General features: G+C 39.9%; 1 protein-coding gene across 4 annotated transcripts; it reads right to left on the reverse strand.

The window, feature by feature from the left end:
- Positions 1–133: 133 nt before the first annotated feature.
- thrap3b (thyroid hormone receptor associated protein 3b) lies at positions 134–18,667 on the reverse strand. 4 transcript variants are annotated; one of them, XM_042435983.1, is made up of 11 exons: positions 18,285–18,667; positions 13,725–13,866; positions 9,896–10,693; positions 8,100–8,717; positions 6,530–6,696; positions 6,234–6,345; positions 6,041–6,116; positions 5,340–5,521; positions 3,700–3,931; positions 3,019–3,168; positions 134–1,847 (listed from the first exon to the last, which is right to left on the reverse strand). In XM_042435983.1, exons 2-11 carry the CDS (start codon positions 13,850–13,852, stop codon positions 1,620–1,622), a joined length of 2,691 nt encoding a protein of 896 aa, XP_042291917.1. In that variant the 5' UTR covers positions 13,853–13,866; positions 18,285–18,667; the 3' UTR covers positions 134–1,619. The 4 variants fall into 4 exon arrangements, 3 of the variants coding, with proteins under 3 accessions (XP_042291917.1, XP_042291918.1, XP_042291919.1); XM_042435985.1 differs by having other exon boundaries at positions 1,757–1,847; positions 3,036–3,168; XR_006100295.1 differs by lacking the exon at positions 134–1,847 and adding an exon at positions 3,470–3,591 and having other exon boundaries at positions 3,077–3,168.
- Between the last annotated feature and the right edge of the window lie 1,481 nt (positions 18,668–20,148).

Consider the following 20,148-nt stretch of genomic DNA (forward strand, 5'->3'; position numbering starts at 1 on the left):
TATTGTTATCATATTTACACATACAGCAGTTTAATATATGAGACCCAAAATAACGAGGAAGTAAAGCTAAAATCAACACAGTGGGCCGTCTTAACATTTCTTCAAATCTCATAAAATCACACTCACAGATTTGCCCTGAATCAAAGAAAAATTTATTGAAAATTAAAAGACATGTACTTAAAAGCTCTTGAGAACAGTAAAAAAGTTTTCAGCTTCGGATTAATCAAAACAAACAAAAACAAACAAACAAAAAAAAAGACACAGTCCTACAGTTCTGTTTAGTACATGCAGTATGTACAGTCAAAAGTGGGACGAAGCAGCACAGTGAGATTCACCAAACTAGTTCAGCTAGTTTGTGTTAACTCCTCTTAAAAAAATAGACACTTTTCATCTTTGCCTTTGACAAAATGTTTTGTTTCTCGACACTTTTTTCCCTCTCATCAGGTTTCATGACAGAAGATTAAACTGTGGGTCTTTTTTTGCGAGGACCATATTCATCTTTTGTTTCCCCTACCTCACACATTAAGATTATAATAATTTAGGTCTTATAATTCTATACATGTATTCGCCTTTTGTCATAACTATTCATCTTTTTTTTTTTGTTTTATTAAAACTCTAAACAAAAGGTAGCCACTTACCTAAACTTATTTGACAGAGGTGTAAACCTACATGTGTTTATCAGTCTAAAAGCAAAGCAAATCAATGGATTTCGGTGCTAATCCTTCAATTTACACTTGTTTTGAACTGAAAACCTCCACAATAAATGAGAATATACTGTAGCACGAACACACGTGACTTCCTAATGAGAGATACAGATGAAGTGGCACTATATGAAAAAAAAAAAAAAAAGCTCAGACAATACAAGTGACACACATCAATCATTCAGGGGAGTAAAACAAAACTCATGTTTTGTGATTTATAAATGACAATCATGAGCCCTGCGCCCACTACTGATTGGTCCCATGGAGCGAGGTATCAATCAAACTTTTCATGCAGTAACATCAAAGATTTATCACAGCCCAAACACACATACACACACACACATACACACACACACACAAAGAAAAAACAATGACATGGAAATCATCTAAAGCCTTCCAACACTGACAGACAGGAAGTACAGAGTTGTACCTTCAAACAGATTACAGAAGTACATGTTACTGTAGAATTATTATCTAAGGCACAAATGCTTTTGTTATTCTCTCATGTTTTCAGAGAATATTAAAACTATCTTTGAACTTTTTTTGCCTCAGTACTTTCTCCCTTACAGCGTACAATTAAGTCACCGTGAAACCAAATGCGAACTAAACCAACAACGGTTCTCGTTACATAAAAAAAAAAAAAAAAAAAAACACCCTGAAATTATCCTCACATACAAAAGTAACAGAGTGTTGCTCTTCATTCAAGTCAGTTACAGTTCTTTTACTTCACTCGAACTGTGAGAAGGCTCAAACTCACTGAACAAATTTTAACTGTTAAATGATGAGATGATGTGGAGGGGGGGAGAAAAAAACAAGAAAAACAACCCCTTTTTTTTTTTTTTTTTTTTTTTTTTTTTTAAACCGCTCTGCCGGGGACGTTGCTGCTACCGGAGTTGATGGAGCGACGGCTGCAGCAGCTCACTGTTTCTGGGCGGAGACGTCTCCGACACCCTTGGCGTCTTTATGATCCATCTCTATGTTGTCGTCTCCCATGTCCCCCTCTTCTCCTCCCTGGAACATGTCGTGGGTCCACTTCGGGCTGCTGCCTCCTTTGCGGTAGACGAAGCGACCCCGGCGGGTCGGGAAGGACCCTCGGCCTCTTCCGCGGTTGTCGACCCAGGTTTTCTCGCCATCGCGATCATCGTGCTGAAAATATGTGCAGACAGTGTTAAAGGTCAAGATGAGAAGAAGAAGAAGGGTTAAATCCTTTATCACAGCAGGATAATTCAGCCATGTGCATCAATGTGAAGAATCAAGAATTAAAAAAAGGGACCACTCACCAAAAAACTGGGCAAACTTCTTTATACTTTTTAAAATGTATTTATTTTTAACTGCATTTCTTCAATGTTTAAATAGTTTGAAAGTCTTGTCTCTAACATGTTTATCAGGAAATTTTATGTTTATCTTGAGCCATGTTTGTTCGCTGCCCTCTTAAGTTAAGATTACAGTCTTTACTCTGATTAAAACAAACCTCAAATACTTTTAAATAAATATTAGTTTTGCTGTTTTCCACAGCTGACTTAAATAACATAAATACTGGTTAACCACATCCAGTTAATGAAAGCTGTATACTGGCTCCACTTGTTGTGAAGTGGTCTTTCAAGAAAGAAATAACTTGCTTCACTGTAACGCAGTTCATGTCGGTATCAACAAAAAGAAAAGTGTTGCTTTACGAGAGCTGGGCTGATAACTCAGCCAACATGACTTTATTGAAGATATATCAACTGAAGAGATATTTGAGGTGACTTAGAGACAGTGTTGCCATTAAACTGTTTGTCCCACTAGAGAATACTGACTTTATTTTTCTTTTATTATGTCATTATAATTAGAGTTTGGGGGCATTTTAGGGAATGAGGGTGGGGATGGTTGAGATGTGTCTCAACCCGGCACTGCAGATCGCACCAGCGTTTATTTTTCCAACTGTAACATGTTTAACTTGGAGCGTCTTGGTATTCAAATGGTTATGACGCATTCCACATTATCTGCAACGTCCCTGGTTCGACTCCAGCTGGGGACTTTTGTTGTATATCATGCCCCCCCCCCAGCCCATCCTGCCTCAAAGATCCAGGATATATTGCTTACAGGCTCATATAGCTGTAAAAACCTGAAACAGCGTTCTGTAAATCTACAGTCAGCTTAAAGTTGAAGCTGTAGCTCCAGAACTGCTTGATAATTATTATTAGTTGTCCATGTCCACATACTTCACATATATGGATTAAATGTAGTCTATCTTGATTTGTGAGTGGCCCACATTCAAATCATTAAAGTTATCCATTAACATCTATAAATGTCACTGAATTAGTTTTCAGAGACTCACCAAGTAATACTTCCTACTTTTGGGAGTGTATTCAGGGTCCCACTCCTCCTCTGGAGGGCGCACTGGAGGATTCATATTGGCAGGGTTGCCATTGCTGTTGTTGCCTGGATAATTTCCTCTGTTCCAACCTCGTCCCCTCACTCTGGGGAACTGAAATCATAACAAGAGGTTGAATTGAGCTTGCAGTAAAGTGACAAGTACATTTAAACATCCAGTTTTGTTTTGTTTGGTTTTTTTTTTAACAATCATTGATTCTAAGATGAAGATTTTTTTTTTTTTTTTTTTTTTTACAAACTTGGTCCAAGTCAGAGTCAAAAATCGACCCAGGGACGATGAGAATGACAGAACACACACAACAATAATTAGGCTTCACAAATGAAAGCCGTACGGATGGAAATAAAGCATTTTTGTTTAGTAATGAGGTGAGATCCACTGACTTGCGCTACATTACCTTAATAAAAATCAGGTAGTGCATGGAATATGTATGATAGAGTGTCATCATCATTATCATCATCATCCACATTATGTTCCTTAGCATTAGGAGGAAGGAACAGAGCAGAGAAGCGTAGTCTACTGTGATGCCATTAGGACAGAGAATTGCAAGAAGATGAGATGTCAGTACCTCAATGAAAAACAAATACAGCAGCAGAAGAGATGAACAAAGCGCGGACAGGAACTTACAAATCCACGGCCTCGGCCTCTCTCCATGTTGTGGCCCTCATATTCGCGAGGGCCTCTCTCCCCGGGCCCGCTGTAGTCCCGCGGGGGATAACGCGAGTGACCGTAGCCCTCCCCCGCATGCTCCATCCCCTCTCCCATGTACTCTTTACCTCTGAAAGGTGGGGGATAAGGGGATGGAGAGGACGAAGAGGAGGAGGAGGATGGAGAGCGATCCCGCTTCTTCTTACCCTTCCTGTGAGCAAAACATAAAACGTTACCAAAAGAGAAGTTGAAGATTTGTCAAAACTGTGTAAAAGATATAAACTGTAAGGTGTGAAAAGCTAGTAGAGTGGTTACAAGTGTTACAAGAGACATGACGTTTCTGTTTTCTCCTCTTCATTCTTCACGTATAAACAAAAAACTAAACGCTGGTTTCACACAGGATGTGACAGAAACAACAAGAAAAGAAATAGCTTCTAGCAGTATTTAGATAAAGAATTTGTAAAGTTATACATTACACTTACTAGTTAGTCCAATAGACGGAGTATCTACAGGTCTTGCATCTCTATTGCAGCCCCACAGCACCCCTGCGATATTATATTATGGCTCTGCTTGGGAGCGAGGTGTAGCTGTGGTTTTGTGGAGTTTTAAGGTTTTGTTCTACTTCCAGATCCCTGTTCTTACTTTAATCTACAAACAGCAGCTTCACTATTTCTCCTGTGGCTGTATCTGAGCTGTAGAGCAGCACTTCAATGTTTAGCCGGAGCAAGCAGAGATAAAATGCTGATATCAAATGACTGAAAGCTGAAGATAGATTAAGATGTAGTCTGTTAAGTTTATTTAGGAACAGTATACAGTTATCAAACAAAGCAGGTGAAGAGGGGTCATATTATACTACCCAACCACCAATTCTATGAAAAAAAAGAAAAACAGTAATGTATAGAGCTATATCTCACAGTTTTCCATAATTTCTATGTCCACAATCTACAAAAAAGGTTTAAGAAGAAGCTAAAGAAGTTATTCTTAATGACAGGATCTTCATGTTTTGTTTTTTTGTAATATGCATGTTTAGATGAACTGAGATTGTTATTGTTTTCTTTCACCTGTAGTAAAGTAAAGGGGGTCAGCTCCAAAGTTAGCAACAATGGGCTAGCATAACCCAAAGACACAAAACAGAGAAATACAGAACAGAGAAATGTGTGTGACTGCAGAGTTTACGGCAGATGGACCCCCAGAGGAGTAGTTAACGCCAAGGAAACAATTAATGAGGATCCCAATAAACAATATATTGGATGTTTTTAATTACTGCTTGTGCAAACTCTACATTTATTGCTGCTGCTTCACATGATGCTTTTCATCAGAAACTAGAGGAAGGCTTTGAATTTGAGGCTTTGAAGCAAGAGATACAATTTGTTATCTCTCATCGCACCTAACTGCTATTGTTAATAAATAATAAACTTTATCATACAAAGAAATGGGAACTACCCCAGCTGTGTCCTGTCTTGAGAGGAACATAATACAGCAGTTGGCTATAAATGTTATATGATAAATGTGTGTGGGGGGGGGAAATGAGGAAGCTGAAATGTTTGTTTTTCCACTACATGTCCCTTGTAACAATGGTAACCACTCCTCCAATCACTGAGACAACACATTAAACATACTTGGATTTCTTGTGGTGCTTCCCAGATTTCTCAGAGGACCTCTCTCTGCTCGGTCCTCGGGAGCCTCCTGGGCTCCTGCCTCCTTCACGCTTGTAGTCGCGCTCCTTCCCAGCAAACCTCTTACGTCTTTCAATATCCAGGCGAAGGTCCATCACGTCGCCTTTGAACTTTTTACTTGGATCCTGTAGTGAAATGCATTTTTAAGTCAACAAAACGAGCTGTTTGCAATACCGATGGATAATTTTTGAATTAAAAACACTATGTGTTGCAAATAAAGAATAATACAGAAAGTTTATTTCTTTAAAATAAAATACTTTGCAGAATTCAATATAAAATACAACCAGCAGCATGCATGTAGCATTTAAAATAAATTGAATTTCACAGTTCGTTTGTAGCTTGATTTTTTTCTTTTTAGGGAAAAATACTTACAAGGTAAAGGCACTGATAAGCGTCCCTTGAGAGGCTTGGACTCAGGATCTTAATTCACTTCCTTTTAGCCTTTGCTTGGGTTTGTACATACCCAATCAATAACCATATCTCATAGGCTGGGGGCTTGCTTGGCACTTACAAAACACAATTGGGTTCTTTTGATTTAGAAATATGCATCCTTTGAAAGAAAAGCACAAAGCTGAACACTGCTGCTGTGGATCGTCTCAAATTTTCTTGTTCCAAATACATCAAATTTCAAAAGGGCTGGTCACCTTATAGCTCGTCTCGTCCAAATCCTCAAACAGGTGAGAGTGCCTCTTAAAGGCACTGGGGGAAACATCGATTCTCCTAAGAGGAGAGAGAAAGCCTTCGTGTCAAATTATTATTATTATTTCCCCAAAAGAAAGCAGAATTCTTTGTTGAAATCATCATATATGAGATCAGATAGCTGGACGTCGTAGGTACCTGTGGATTTCTGGGCTCTTCCTTGGCTTCATCATTTCTACCTCTGCAGCTTTTCTTTGGTACATGGCAAACCGCTCACTTAAAGTCATGTCTGTGGACTGAAAGTGTTGAGCTGCAAATAAAGAGACAAACATATTATTCCACACACAGCAGCACCAATTGTCACATATTTAATGACTTGTAAGTGATGTGATGTTTAACATGTCCGGCAGATTTTGTCCGATCTCCTGTTGTCTTGTTATCTTGACTCTTTTTTTTTAACATTGGAAATCAAACCAGCACAGGTCATACTATACCTTTGATGTAATGCACAATTGACACTATGTGCTGAGCAAACAGCTCAGGGGGGCTGCGACAGAGCTGAGCGGTCTGAATGTGCTGGAAAATGGAACGAAACTCCGGCTCTTTCTTAATGGGATTCAGCAGATCTCGTGACATGAAGCGATCTTTAGACAGGGAAGAGCTGAGAGAGAAGAGTAAGTGAGGAACACTGATTAATGAAGTATGATGAGGCTTGAATGCAAAAATATCAACCGTGCCGGCCCGAATACAAGACAAAGATACTGTTCTTGAGGAGATTAACGTTTGAAAAAGTGGCGGACAAGTTCACTTCTAGACCGGTTAGTTTGTTCAAGTCCGTTTACAGTGCTGAATCCAAATCGGCACCCTCTGGACTTGCAGACTTTTGTCATAAGTACTGTGGCATATTCATCACGTCAAGTCTGTGAGGGCATAAAAGGTGTTATTAGACTGGACTTCAGACTTCACTCATTTCAAAAATTCCTGACCCTGTAACCCATTTTAAAGAATTTTTCTGTCTTTAATGGTTCTGGTATTAACAATGTGTCACTACACCAGTAAACTTATAGACCTACATCAAAAATGAAAGACATATTCCTTCAAAAAACAAATATTAAGGTGAACACCCTGGTAGCTGAATGGTTACGGCGCCTGTCTCATAACTGCATCATCCCTGTTCGACACCAGCTTGGGGCCGTTGTTGCATGTCAACCCCCCCTTTGTTTCCTGTCTGCTATCAACTCTCCATTAAAAAAGGCAAAAATTCCCAAAAACATAACCTTAAAAGTCTTTAAAACATAAATATTATGGCTTATAAATTGTGTGTAGCGAGTGTACTGGTTGCTCTGCTTTTACTGTTGTTATGTAATAATTTATATAACTTTTATATCGTCACATCCTTGCTATGAACTATGAGTAATCTTCCAAGTAAAGTGTCATCTGCACGCCAAGTGGACTCTCTGGAAATCCACAGAAAGTCCACATGAGCCCTCTTGTGGACTTGATAAATTGTAGATTTGGAGAGAACCTCATCACTCACAGGAACGTGCCAGTACAGAGTCTGCAAGAGCTGCTGTGAAGTCTGGACATTTGGATGCAGTCTTTTAGAGTTAGTCGGCCCTCCAAGTGTTCAGTTAGTCATGTTTAACCTTCAGGAGTTTGACACCTCGTGCAACGTGTTTTTCTACCACATAGGGAATAAATTATTGAAGAGTGAAAACAAGTCAAAAGCGTATCCCGGTGTCTTTACCGCAGATACGGACCAAGAACCAAACTGTGAAGAGTTACTGGTGCCACAAAAAGTCATGACGGTCACAGAAAATCCCTCTGGCTGCTTCCAGATCCTGACAGGAGTGTGTGTGTGTGTGACTGACAGACGAGCTACACAAATGAGGGATTTAAGTTTCGTGAGAGAAGGCTTTAAGGATGAGGATCTGTTAGACTAGTCTGACAGTGTTTTGTATCTTCAAAAAAAACAGTATCATCAAATCACGGTAGTCTTATATTCAGGCCATTACGGTAATATTGTAGTGTAACATCTACATGACTGGATTTCACTGCACATACCTGGGCATGTCATCTAAAGAACCTATTTTGAGTTCAAACTCCTCCCTTGACGCAGACTTTCGTCGGACAGGTGAGTCGACGCGAGGAGGGAAGGCGCCGGGGAACAGCGGCCTGTCCTTCTCTCTGGAAGTTGTAGGAGGGGACGGACTCCTTCTGGCCTTCTCCTTTTCTTTCTTCTCCTTCTTCTTGGCCTTCTCCTCTTTCTTTGAGCTGTGCTTGCGGCTTCTGTACATCTCCTCCTCCATGTGATCTATGGGCTCAGACTCTTCAACATCTCGCCGGCTTTTCTCCTTCACCGACGGGTAGGAAGTCGAATAGCTCGGCTCGTCCCCCCATTTCCCAAAAATGTCCCGAGCTGTGAGGGTGGTTTTGACCTCGCCATCATCCTCCATGTCCCTCTCTTTCAGCCCGTGAGACTTGAGGAACTCCTCTTCTCCGGCATCGAAGAAGGGCAAGGTCTTGTCTTCTTTGGAGTCGCCAAAAGAAGCGGACGAGATGTTGAAGAGGTCTCCGGACTTGCTGCTTTTCTCTAGATCCCTGTCTGCGGCGCTCTGCTCCTTGTCGCGACCGTTCTCCTTCTCAGCTCCCTGCTTTTTGTTTTTATTCTCAGCCAAGAACCTGAAACAGACAACCAGACTCAGCTTTAGTACCCGCCACGCCAGGTACATAACTTATATGCACTTCATGGACTGAGGAAAATAATTTATGAGTACAACATGTTCTCACAAGCTGAAAGTGAAAAATACAGTACACACCAGGGATGGGCTTAAAACCCAATAATATTTATATGATTATAACTTCTGTCAACAATTTCCTGCTGAAATACCCTTCAATCAAATCCTTCTCCCTCCCTCCTACAACCTGATGAGATACTAATGCACATCTTTTGATTTTTTATCATTTCATCACAAGTGTTGCGCATTTGAACATTTTGCAACTGCGAAAATTCTTTTGACAGAAAACTAACTTGTAACAAAGATGCTAGACAAGAAAATGTAGTCAAACAGGAAGCATTAAGCTGCTGACTAAAGTTAAACAAGGTTATAAAAACAGTTCAGATTTACCTGCATATGTTGCTGCCTTAAAACATTTAAGAGTCAATGCACTGACACTTAAATGTTTACAGTTTTAGACATATTTTGACCGTGCCAACAATGTTTCATGTGTTTGTTAGGTAAAAAGGGAAATATTGGTCTAAATATGCAATGTTGTGAACAAAATATAATATCAGACTCCAGTGATTTCCTACCATTCTTGATTGGACATTAACAGCAGCATTAGTAATTGTCTTCTCCACTAACTTGGGAAGCAAACATATATATTAAAAAAACAAAACAAAACAAAAAAACAGTTTACCTTTTCAAATTATCTAGGATCAATAAGCCTGCAAACTGCTTGCCCATATTGCAGATATGTCAGGCTGGCCTCTGGTTTTAATTTCCTATCTTAATCTTAGTTATGTAGTTTGTATAATTTGTAAAATAAAAAATAAAAAAAGCCCATCCCTAATACAAAGAGTACACATTGCACATAATTATACTCACGTAACCAGTACCTTCCTAAGTAAGTGGGATTTCATACAACTTCCTCTGAGTGCACAGAAAAGGACAATTTTCACTGCACTTAAAATCTGGAGTCTTATGTTTTCCCTTTTAACCTGCATTCTTCCAAGGATCTTTGAAAAAGGCTAAACATATTTGAAAGAAAAAAAAATACATGTTGCAAAATGTGTTAACAAAATTAGAAAGAAAACAATGAAATAACATTTAACGGTGTAAACGATGAGACAGACGTACTTTTTGAAGGCGGCGGAGATCACAGTCTTATCTCCAGGTTTGGCGTCCTCCTTTGAGAAGAAGCCAAAGCCGCTGAAGGAGGCTGTTTGTCCTGACTTGGTGGGGCTCTCCGCTGCAGGGGAAGTCACGCTGCCAATGGTTCTCCACAGAGGACCGCCGCTGCCGGGCCCTTTGCTCTCAGAACCGGAGGTAGCGTCCTCTTTCTTATCAGTCTCTGGGCTGATTTGTTTAGGGCTGGTGTCATAGTCTATCCATTTACCGCCAGATGCCTTCTCGATGGCGCTGCCATCTGTGGCCTGACCTGATTTCTCTACTTGGCTATCTGCTAGCTTGTCCTTACCATCCTTGGCGCCAGGCTTGCCCTTGCTGCTGCGATGGCGTGGGGAGGAGGACCGGGACCGAGAGGAGTAGCTGGAGCGCCTGGAACGTCGAGATCGCCCCGAAGACGAGCGGTCAGAGTAGTGGGAGCGACTGCGGCTGCCCGAGCGCTTCTTAGGTGTGCGGGAGCGCGAGCGGCCCCTCCTGGGACTATGTGAGTGGTAGTCCTGGTCATGGTGGCGGTCGTGCCAGCCTCCACCGCCACCTTGCCAATTAGCCTTATAACCATAGCCGCCGCCTCCTCCCCTGTTCTGGTAGTGACCGCGTTGGTAATAGCCTCGGTTTCTGCCGCGGTAGTGGTAGGGCCTCCGGTAGCCTCGGTTGTAGCCCCTGAAGCCACCTCTGTTGTTCTGATAGTCCCGGCTAGGATAGTTTCTGTAGGACGGAGTGTGTGAACGAGAGCGGGAGCGAGACCTAGAACTGGAGGAGAGAGAGAAGAAGGAAAAACAGAAGAAACAGAATTAGGTTTAAGAACACAAAGCGTGTCGTTGTTGAACTCCAGAGCAAGACAGTCCGGACATTTAAATGAATCTCTGACCACACACGTTCCTCTTTGCTTCAAACTGTTGATAGAATTTGACCTGACATGCATTAAAATAATAAATAAATTCATGGGATCAGCTGCTTTAAGTACACTTACAGTAAGAAATACAGGAGTTGGTGTAATTATTTGAAACCCCCATTTATAGCGCAAGTAAACACATCCTGAAACACATCAGGGGTTACCAGAATACGTCTAATCTGAAGTCCACATATAGATATCATTTAGATCAGAAGATGGAGCCCTATTACAGATGTTTAACTTAGTTATTTGATGTACTACAGAGAAATTTCAAAAGACAAATCATAAAGTTCAGAGCTGATACTTCAGCTATCTGGCCAGCAGATGGAGCTCACGCTGTTTGAAACAGTGGAGAGAATGAAATGTCTCAAAACTACAATCTTATTGTGGTAAATGCAGGATTTAAATAAAAACAAACTAACTATTCCTCATTTTGGTGCCCACATCATGGTGTCTCGTAGTCCTCGAACCACATTCTGAGCACCAGTTAGAGAAAAACTACTAATGGGTCAAGTGTATCTACAGTAGTCAACAGGGTCAATGTAGCCGTATAAATAACTGCTAAGTATCTCCACTGAGCACAGCCACTTCATCCTGACTATGAGAGGGTCTGTCTGTTGCTGTCATTCACTCATGGTGACTTAAAATGCTAAAAACATATATTATATATATCAAGCACATTAATGATCTACCCATAGTCTCATCAATATTTCAACTTTTATCAAGCTTGTTCATAAGATGAGAGCAGTACAGCGACTTTTAATAGGATTTGAGTTGAAAGACAAAGGAAATTATATCAATAACTAAAAATACTACACCACAGTACAGTATGTACATTTGTGAAACACTAATAGCAACAATAACCAAACCAGCTTCACTGTACAAGCCTACAAAACACAACCTTCATATTCCAGTAAAATGTAAAGTAGCATGTAAATTCACAGATGTGATGACATGAAAAAACGTGAGACTGACAAACACAACATTAACACTGCACCTGTGTAAATGGCCCTGAGAGAAACCTGATGGATGAAACCACCAAGTTTGCAAGTACACGTCACAGCTGCATTAACGGAAACACATCGTGCTTACCCCTCAAACCTTTTCATTGGAACAGATCGGTCCTGAGCTGCGTTGCATTACACACAAGATACATTCCCACGAGCAGGATAGTCTGTGTCGCATTAATGTAGTCTATGCGGTGGAAAAAAAAAAAAAAAAAGAGTACACCCAGGACACAATCTGCTCTAATCCACAGAGGGAGGAGGCAGTAAAGAGGGAGGGAGATACAGCAAGGCCAAGAGGACTCACTCTACTCCTGTTTCCTTTGACAAATCATTGACATGCGGTGTAGCAATTCTGTTCGGAGAAAACATCCGATCCAACAAATCACTGCCTGTGAAAGTTTTTAATAAGCCCTATGCTTATTTTTAAAATAAACATGGTGAAAACAGTCAAGATGCCAGAGTGGGAAACACCCCTTATTAAACATAATATTAAACAAATAAAACATTATATTGGGCATGTTGGTTGACATTTTAAAAACTGTAAAAAAGTAGAAATAACTGGAAGATTCCTGACGAGAATTAAGGTGAACTGATGCAAATTGCTTGAGGCTTTGTCGGCCTTTTCTCCCACACAGGAAAATCATTCATGCAAATTGAGAGCAAACCTAGAATGAGTTGAGCCACATAAAACAAGAGCAATAAGGAACTAACTTCAAGTTCAACAAAAAGTAAACATGAATAATGGCCAGATCATAATATTAACTTAGTATTAAGTCTTCGCCGGGTCACTGAACATTAAAAAAAAACCCAAAAAGCTTGTGGCAGTTCTAAATCCTAGACAGACAGCTAAATAAAACTGAAATGCACGGCGACTTAAGTGAAGTAAAATGGCTTATTTTCCTTGTTGCTTTGTACAATCCTACGACCAGAGTCAAACATTAGCAAACCAATACATTCAGCTGATGTTTGTGATAAAATATAACTACTGACTAATCTCACAGATCAGAAACCGCTGCCTGTACGTCACAAAAACTATAAGCTCATAAGTTAAATGACTGTTGTTGAAGCAGAACCAAAGCAGCAAATTCTGTTTGGAAACGTTTATTGTGTTAAAAGATCAAACTGACTGACGTGCCAAACCTGAGTTATTATACATTTTGTGCTCTTATTTTTGCTCTATTAAACTATAGATTATGAGTCACACTAGTACAAATAACAAGCACTTGTTGTGCAATATTGGAAAAACAGCACTGTTTAATCATTACTATGAAAGTAAGTTGTAGGCACTCTGCCAACTTCTATTAATTACTTTATAATGCCTGCCTTTTATGACTTATTGGATAATTTGGTTCATAAAGGTCCACATTTTTAAAAAAAATCAGGCAAGAATAGGTTTGGTAGGGTCCGACCGACACTGGATTTTTGAGGCCGATGCCGATGCCAACACAGATATTAGGGAGTAAAAAAATCCGATAGATGCATCGGCCGATAATTTTTTGCAATGATCCCTCAAATGTGGTTATCAAATACTTGTGACAAAGCTATGTAATGGAGGCAAGATATTTTACGGTTTAACAGTTAACTTTATTGTACAAAACGACATCAGTGCACTGAAATCGTAAACCTCACTGGTAATTTAATAATTATAAATTACTATAAATAAAAAACACGTAGAACAAAAAAAAACAACATATGTACATATATGTTAAATTTGACTTAAAAAAAGTGTAAATGTACATAAAATGATGCCTATGTAACTTTTAAAAAATTAAAATAAAAATTGGACAACATGTACACCGATATGTCTGTGATAGGCTAATATCGGCTCTAGTTTTCACGTTTTCTAGATTCACGATAAAAACAGAAACGCGGCTGGGTTTACCTATAGCGACGCTTTCTGGATCTTGAGCGGGAGCGGCTTCTAGAGTGAGATCTGGAGTAAGATCTGGATCTGGACCTGGACCTTGACCTGGAGCGGGACCGAGCTGGAGAATCCGGAGCCTTTGACATCTTCGCACTTACACCTTAAAAAACACAAACAGAGAAACGAGTTAATGTCATCAGTTATAAAAGGTATCATTGCTACATAATTGACCCACTAAATATTAACTAAGTGAGTCAACCGGACGTCATAAAAGTTATAACGTTCAGCAACGAGTCTCTTCAAAGCAAATATCAAATACAATTCAAGGCTAATCCCCGACATTAATCAGGACTATACAGCTACATATTTCTAGACCTACTGACAGACCGGGACTGGGCGGCATACATGACACCTTGTCACCTGTCATCAAGACCGCCTGCACCTAGCTGCTTTCAAAAAAACTGCCCCCCAACAACCCCTCAAGCCCCTACGTGACCTTGAACTGTCAGAAAAAGAATAAATCAAAACCCACGCAGCGAGAACACACAGACAGCTGGAACAGCATGTAAACATGTGCACATGAGCCGGCGGCAACATGAGACAGGTTGAGCAGAGCTTCTGTGCACACAGGATGTTAGGTCTGTTGCTGCACAACCTAAATAGTTTGTCCAAGGACGCGACCTTCACTACAACGACGACTGGATAAAACCAACGACGCAGGATCGGGCTTATTAAAATTAGACGCCATCATCTTTAAAAATAAATATACTAAATGAGGCTGGTTAGAACTATAAATGAGCTCTGTGGGCGATTTCAAGTCAACCAGGATCCCCTTAAAGCAAAAGGTTATGTTTTTATCCCAAACACTGGATTAGAGCGGCGACAATTAGTCGATCAACAGTTAGTCAATCGATTAGTTGATCAGCAAAAAACGCCAAACGTTCGCTGGTTCCTTTGCAAATGTCAAGTTTTTCTGCTTTCTTCTGTTGTGTGTTCATTGTAAACTGAATATATTTGGCTTTTGGACAGTCGCTTGACCAAAACAAGACATGTGTTGATGTGGAAAGTTACAACTGTCATTTTTCACTATTATCTGACATTTTACAGACCAAACAATCAAGAGAAAATAATAATTAATAGTTGCAGCTCTGCTCTGGATGTCTTCCATTCAACCTTTTACTACTGCGCTGCTGCCAAACATGATTCAGTAAAATGTTTAGACGTTACGTAACTGTGAGGTAAACAAGAGATGCCTCAGTTAGGTGACCTTGACCGAAAGCATACTAGCAAATCGACACCGACAGAAGATTAAAAAATGTCAGAAGGGATGAAAGATTAAAGAGGCCTGCGGCATGTGCATCATTTATTGCATCCTGACACTGAAAGATAATCGTTATCAAGTTAATGCCAAGGGGAATGTGCTTTTTTTTTTTTTTTTTTTTTACAATTATAAAAGCAGTTTTTTCTCTCTCCTGCTGCCTATTGGCCAAGATACTCTAATAATTCCTAAAAACATTTTTTCCTCTTCATGCATCTCTTTTACAAAATGGATGTCAGAGCATAAAACTCCCTTAGAAAGCAGCAGCAGCAGCCCCGGAGCAGGTAGTGTTACTTTAGAGCAGCAGAGCAAGGAAAAACACTTTTACTACGACACGGACTTGAACCAGGATCTTACTGTTGTTAAAGGCAGCGTCCCCTGGTACTAATGACGTCAATCTGTTATCCCAACAGTTAGATCTTTGCAGTTTATTTAAGATTCCCTTTGATGATCCTTATCATTATAGGGATTTTTTTCCACCAAATGTTGTGGCATGCCTGTTTTCTTTCATGTTGGAAGGGACAACAGTTGCTATGAGCCACACAATGGTCTCACTGGGTTACTCCAGTTTTCTCTGCCTGGCAAGGAAATCCACCTGAGACAATCTAGTCCTTATTGCTCTTGTGCTGAACCTAAAACTTTCAATACACGTACTATAATTAAGGTAAGCAATGCCTCCTTGCATGCCTAGGTCCCCAATTTGTTGGGTGTCTATCACTGTCGTTAAATTTAGGGAATAATCTGAATAATCTGTTTTTTTTAAAGGAGTCTTTCACTCACTGTTTTGGAAAGTAAAATCATCATTGCCAGTTGTGCAGCTGAAAATACTCAACACGCAGGTTTCACTGTGGGGGTTTAATATGCAGAGCTTGTAGCCTAGAAGCGCACAGAGAAGCAGATACCTTCTGATAAGCTTTATGGTTAACAGCTACATCTCTTAAGAGTTTGCATGCATAGCATCATCCCTCACGCTGTTCTGCTCTGGAAAAAAAAAAAAAAAATCAGGTGCCTCAGCGAGTTGACTTTCACCACATCATCTATTATTATCTACCGCATGTATTATCGGTTGTACATCACCAAAGCCCAGCTCTCCCTTCAACATCAAAACAAAAAAAAAAGGAAGTAAAACTGAGCATGAATAATTTCAGGTTTTTCCATTTCATCACGGCGTGCTATCTCTGACACTGTTTGGGCTAAGCTGTACTCACCTGTAAATAAATACTACAACAAACTTTCACATGCAGTAAAATATAAACTACGTCTTTCTCTGGCCTCGGCTCATGTTATCCGTCACGTAACGTGCGCACCGATTTGATAATGTAGAACTGGTTCTTTGGTTTACCCTGGAAAGTAGCTAAGCTTGTTGAGCGGGTTAATGTTAAACTGAAGTGTACGCACCATCCAACCGAAGACAAACATTTTAACTGTGGAGGAAACATCTGCATATTGTCAACTGGAAGCACAAGTCTTATTTGAATGGCTTCATGCAGGTTTGAATCCCCTTCTGTTAAGGTCAAGCTCTTGAAAAGTGTATATAATGTAATATTTGTAGCGCTGCAACTGACAATTATTTTCATTATCAATCAATCAGTTGTTTCTCTATTAATTGATTTGCTATTTGGTCTATAAAATGTCAGAAAATTGTGAGAAATGCCAATCGCTGTTTCCCAAAACTCAAGATGACGTCCTCAAATGTTGACCAACAGTCCACAAGAAAGATTTTCATCATCTATCATGAAAATATTCACATTTGAGAGGCTGGAATCAAAGAATTTGGACTTTGACTCGTTCAGAGTCATTTTTAAGGAAAAATACAAAGATCCTCTTGTTCTTGCTTTTTAAATATGGATATTTTCTGTTTTTTTTAGTCTTCTATGACAGTAAACTGTATATCTTTGGGTTGTGGACTGTTGCTCAGGAGGAAGGAAGACATTTGAGGTTGTACCTTGGGCTTTGGGGAAAAAGTAATCATCATTTTTTACCATTTTGAGACATTTTATAAACCAAACGACTAAAATAATCGACAGATTAATTTATAATGAAAATAATTGTTAGTTGCAGCCTTATATCAGAGAAATGCTTATTTTAACTACTATATATGAATTACACTTTATCAAATCCGAAATACAATTTACAATTATTCCTTCACTTGGACAAATATACTGGCAGGGGAACAACAAACAACACTAAGTTCAATGTTCAAGTTGGTCAGTTTCAGTTGTTTATTCAGTTCTCTTCTCTTCTCTTGTTAATCATCACCATTTAAGGTTGTGTACAAGGAGGCACTATTAAGCTCCTAATGCACTAGAGAGAACAGGTGCCACTGAGTTACACACTTGCTGAAACGAAACAGAGACAGATAGACAGATAGATAGATAGATAGATAGACAGCCAATATGTATATAAATAGTATATATAGTAATATGTCATGTAAATTGTCACTGTAATGTCATTTTTTACCATTCAATATTTATCTCATCACTGCGTGCACTCTTCACTTCTTTGCACTATTTGTATCCTGTTTACAGTTTACATAAACTGCCCCACCTGTATGCAGTCATTCTTTGTGTATATTTCTGAGGATTGCTGTGTTTTTATTCTGTGTACACTGTGTACACTGAGAGCCACTAAACCGGAGTCAAGTTCTTTGTATGTGTACCATTTAAGGTTGTGTACAAGGAGGCAATATAAAGCTCCCAATACACTGGAGAGAACAGGTGCCACTTAGATATACGTTAGCTGAAACGAGACGGAGATGGTTAGATAGATAGAGAGATAGATAGATAGTTTGAGGTTATGTACAAGGAGGCAATATAAAGCTCCCTATACACTGGAGAGAATAGATGACACAGAGTAACACATTGGCCGAAACCAAACAGAGATAGATAGATAGATAGATAGACAGATTGATATACAGATAGATAGATAGATAGATAGATAGATAGATAGATAGATAGATAGATAGATAATTTATCCCAAAGGGAAAATGAAAATGCCACAGTTGCCATCCGACGTAAGCTAGTAAACTACTGATAAAATACTGTCAAAGATATATTCATACTTTTACTTACAGCAGCAGGGACAGACAACACCATAGCAAATACCAAAGTCCAATCAAACGGACTAAAGCTATCGATACTCCTGGCAGCAGCACTGCGTGGCTCCGTGCAACACTAACGTTATCGATATGCCTTTTAACGTAATTAGCTCGTTTCACCAAACATTACATTTAGATGAGAAATGAAACTGGTTGCAATTACCTTTTTCACAAGACTGGTCGTGGTGGTTGTTGTTTTATTTTTTAAATGAATAACAGTTTGTAGAAGTGGCGCAACCTTTGAGGCCAAGCTGCTTGCTCGTCTGGTCCCTCCTTCCTGGTTTCACTGTAAGATCCGAGCGTAAACGGATGTTAGCGGGCTAGCAGGCTAGCAGCAGCGAGGCTATCAACTAGCCGACGAAACGGACGCACTGTGCCGTTAGAGGAGGCTGGGTGTCACTCCCCCGATTAAATACATCTGTGGATGCTTCTATATATTTGTCAACTGTGCTAAATGTATGCTTTCGAGGCATCGGCATGTAACGGTAGCCAACGATCGACACACACAATTAGCTCACGATGCTATCTATATATTTGACCCAAATCACGCGAGATTTTGCGTGACGAAGTGTAGATGACCGCGGGGGATAGGGTCAGATTTCCTCTGTGTGTTTTACGCCATATGTGGTGTAATTTAGTGGAGTTAATTATCTTGTGCTGTATTTCTTATTGCCGTACCACCTGTGGTACTGACACATGGCTGGATTAAAAGAATAAATGAGCTTCTGGGCCACTATTACTGTAAAGGGCAGGTTCACAATTTTTCAAGTTTGTCTTAAAACAACAGTCAGGAGCCCAAAATGAACATTGACATAGGTTTTTCTTGCTGTAATCATTCCTCCTGTTCATACTGGCCATCAGAAGATCTCATAATGCACTGTATGTGCACTGTAATGCATTGTAAGTGATGGGGGCCAAAATCCACTGTCCTCCTTGTATTTAAATGTTTATCTGAAGAAAATCTGAGGTTTCAAGGCTGTCCAAATTAGTCAAATCAAGTAGATATCTTTCAACGTTACAGCCATGTTAGTGCCAAAGTTCCTGTTTTTGTTACTACACTTCCACCACAGCTGAACAGGGAAACACTGTACGAGGAAACACAAAGAGGGAATTTGATGCTGAAAAGACTGTAGATGTGGCAGATAAAAAGCCTCATATAAGCCTCAGATAAAGTTTCAAATGCATTTTTGCACAATATGACATACTGTGGATTTTGGCATCCATTACTTCGAAGGGGATCTTTTAATAGTCAGTTTGAACAGGAGGAATGATTACAGCGAGGAAAAACCTTGTTCAGTGTTAATGTGGGCAGCTGACTGTTGTTTTAAGACACTTGAACAAATGTGAACCTGTACTTTAACCCACCGTTCTTCCTCCTCTGTACATTTGATTAAACACAAATCACAACAGGAATATACACCAGTGTAAGCTCAACAGGGCTCACACAGGGCTCCTGTATAAGCCAGAGGCTCAAGATCAGGTATGCATTGATAGATGCAGGCCTTCTTGGCACAGACCAAGGGGCCCAACACGTCAGGAGCCCTTAAAGGATGTGGCTGGCGATTTCCTATATATTTCACCAAATCTCATGTGCACAGCCAAAACAATAATGAATTGATCCCACTTACAAGTATTGTGTACCCAAAGCCTGATATATCTTATTCCTCTGTGCTATAGACCTCCATTGTTGTCCAAATATTATTAAAAACATGTCAGTGAGCCACACCGTTGCACTGGGCGACCTGTTACTTCGCGCTGATGGCAAAGGTTACCATAGTTGGTTTAGAAACGGCTCCAAAGACTAATAACAGCAAAAACATGTTCAGTCTCAGGAGAGTAGTTCCTTGTACAGCAGATGCCACTGTACATGTTTCCACTTACAGTGCTTCACTAGTTGGTTTCTTGCCTTGCACAGACATTCATATAATTCTTAGTAGTCATGAGAATTTGGTTCCTGGTACTGAAAGAGCTGGGAATTATTTGCTCTACTGAAAAGTTTTTTGTTCTTTGTGTCACAAAATGACATC

This window comes from Thunnus maccoyii, chromosome 15, assembly GCF_910596095.1.
Source record: "Thunnus maccoyii chromosome 15, fThuMac1.1, whole genome shotgun sequence".
Classification (NCBI taxonomy): domain Eukaryota; kingdom Metazoa; phylum Chordata; class Actinopteri; order Scombriformes; family Scombridae; genus Thunnus; species Thunnus maccoyii.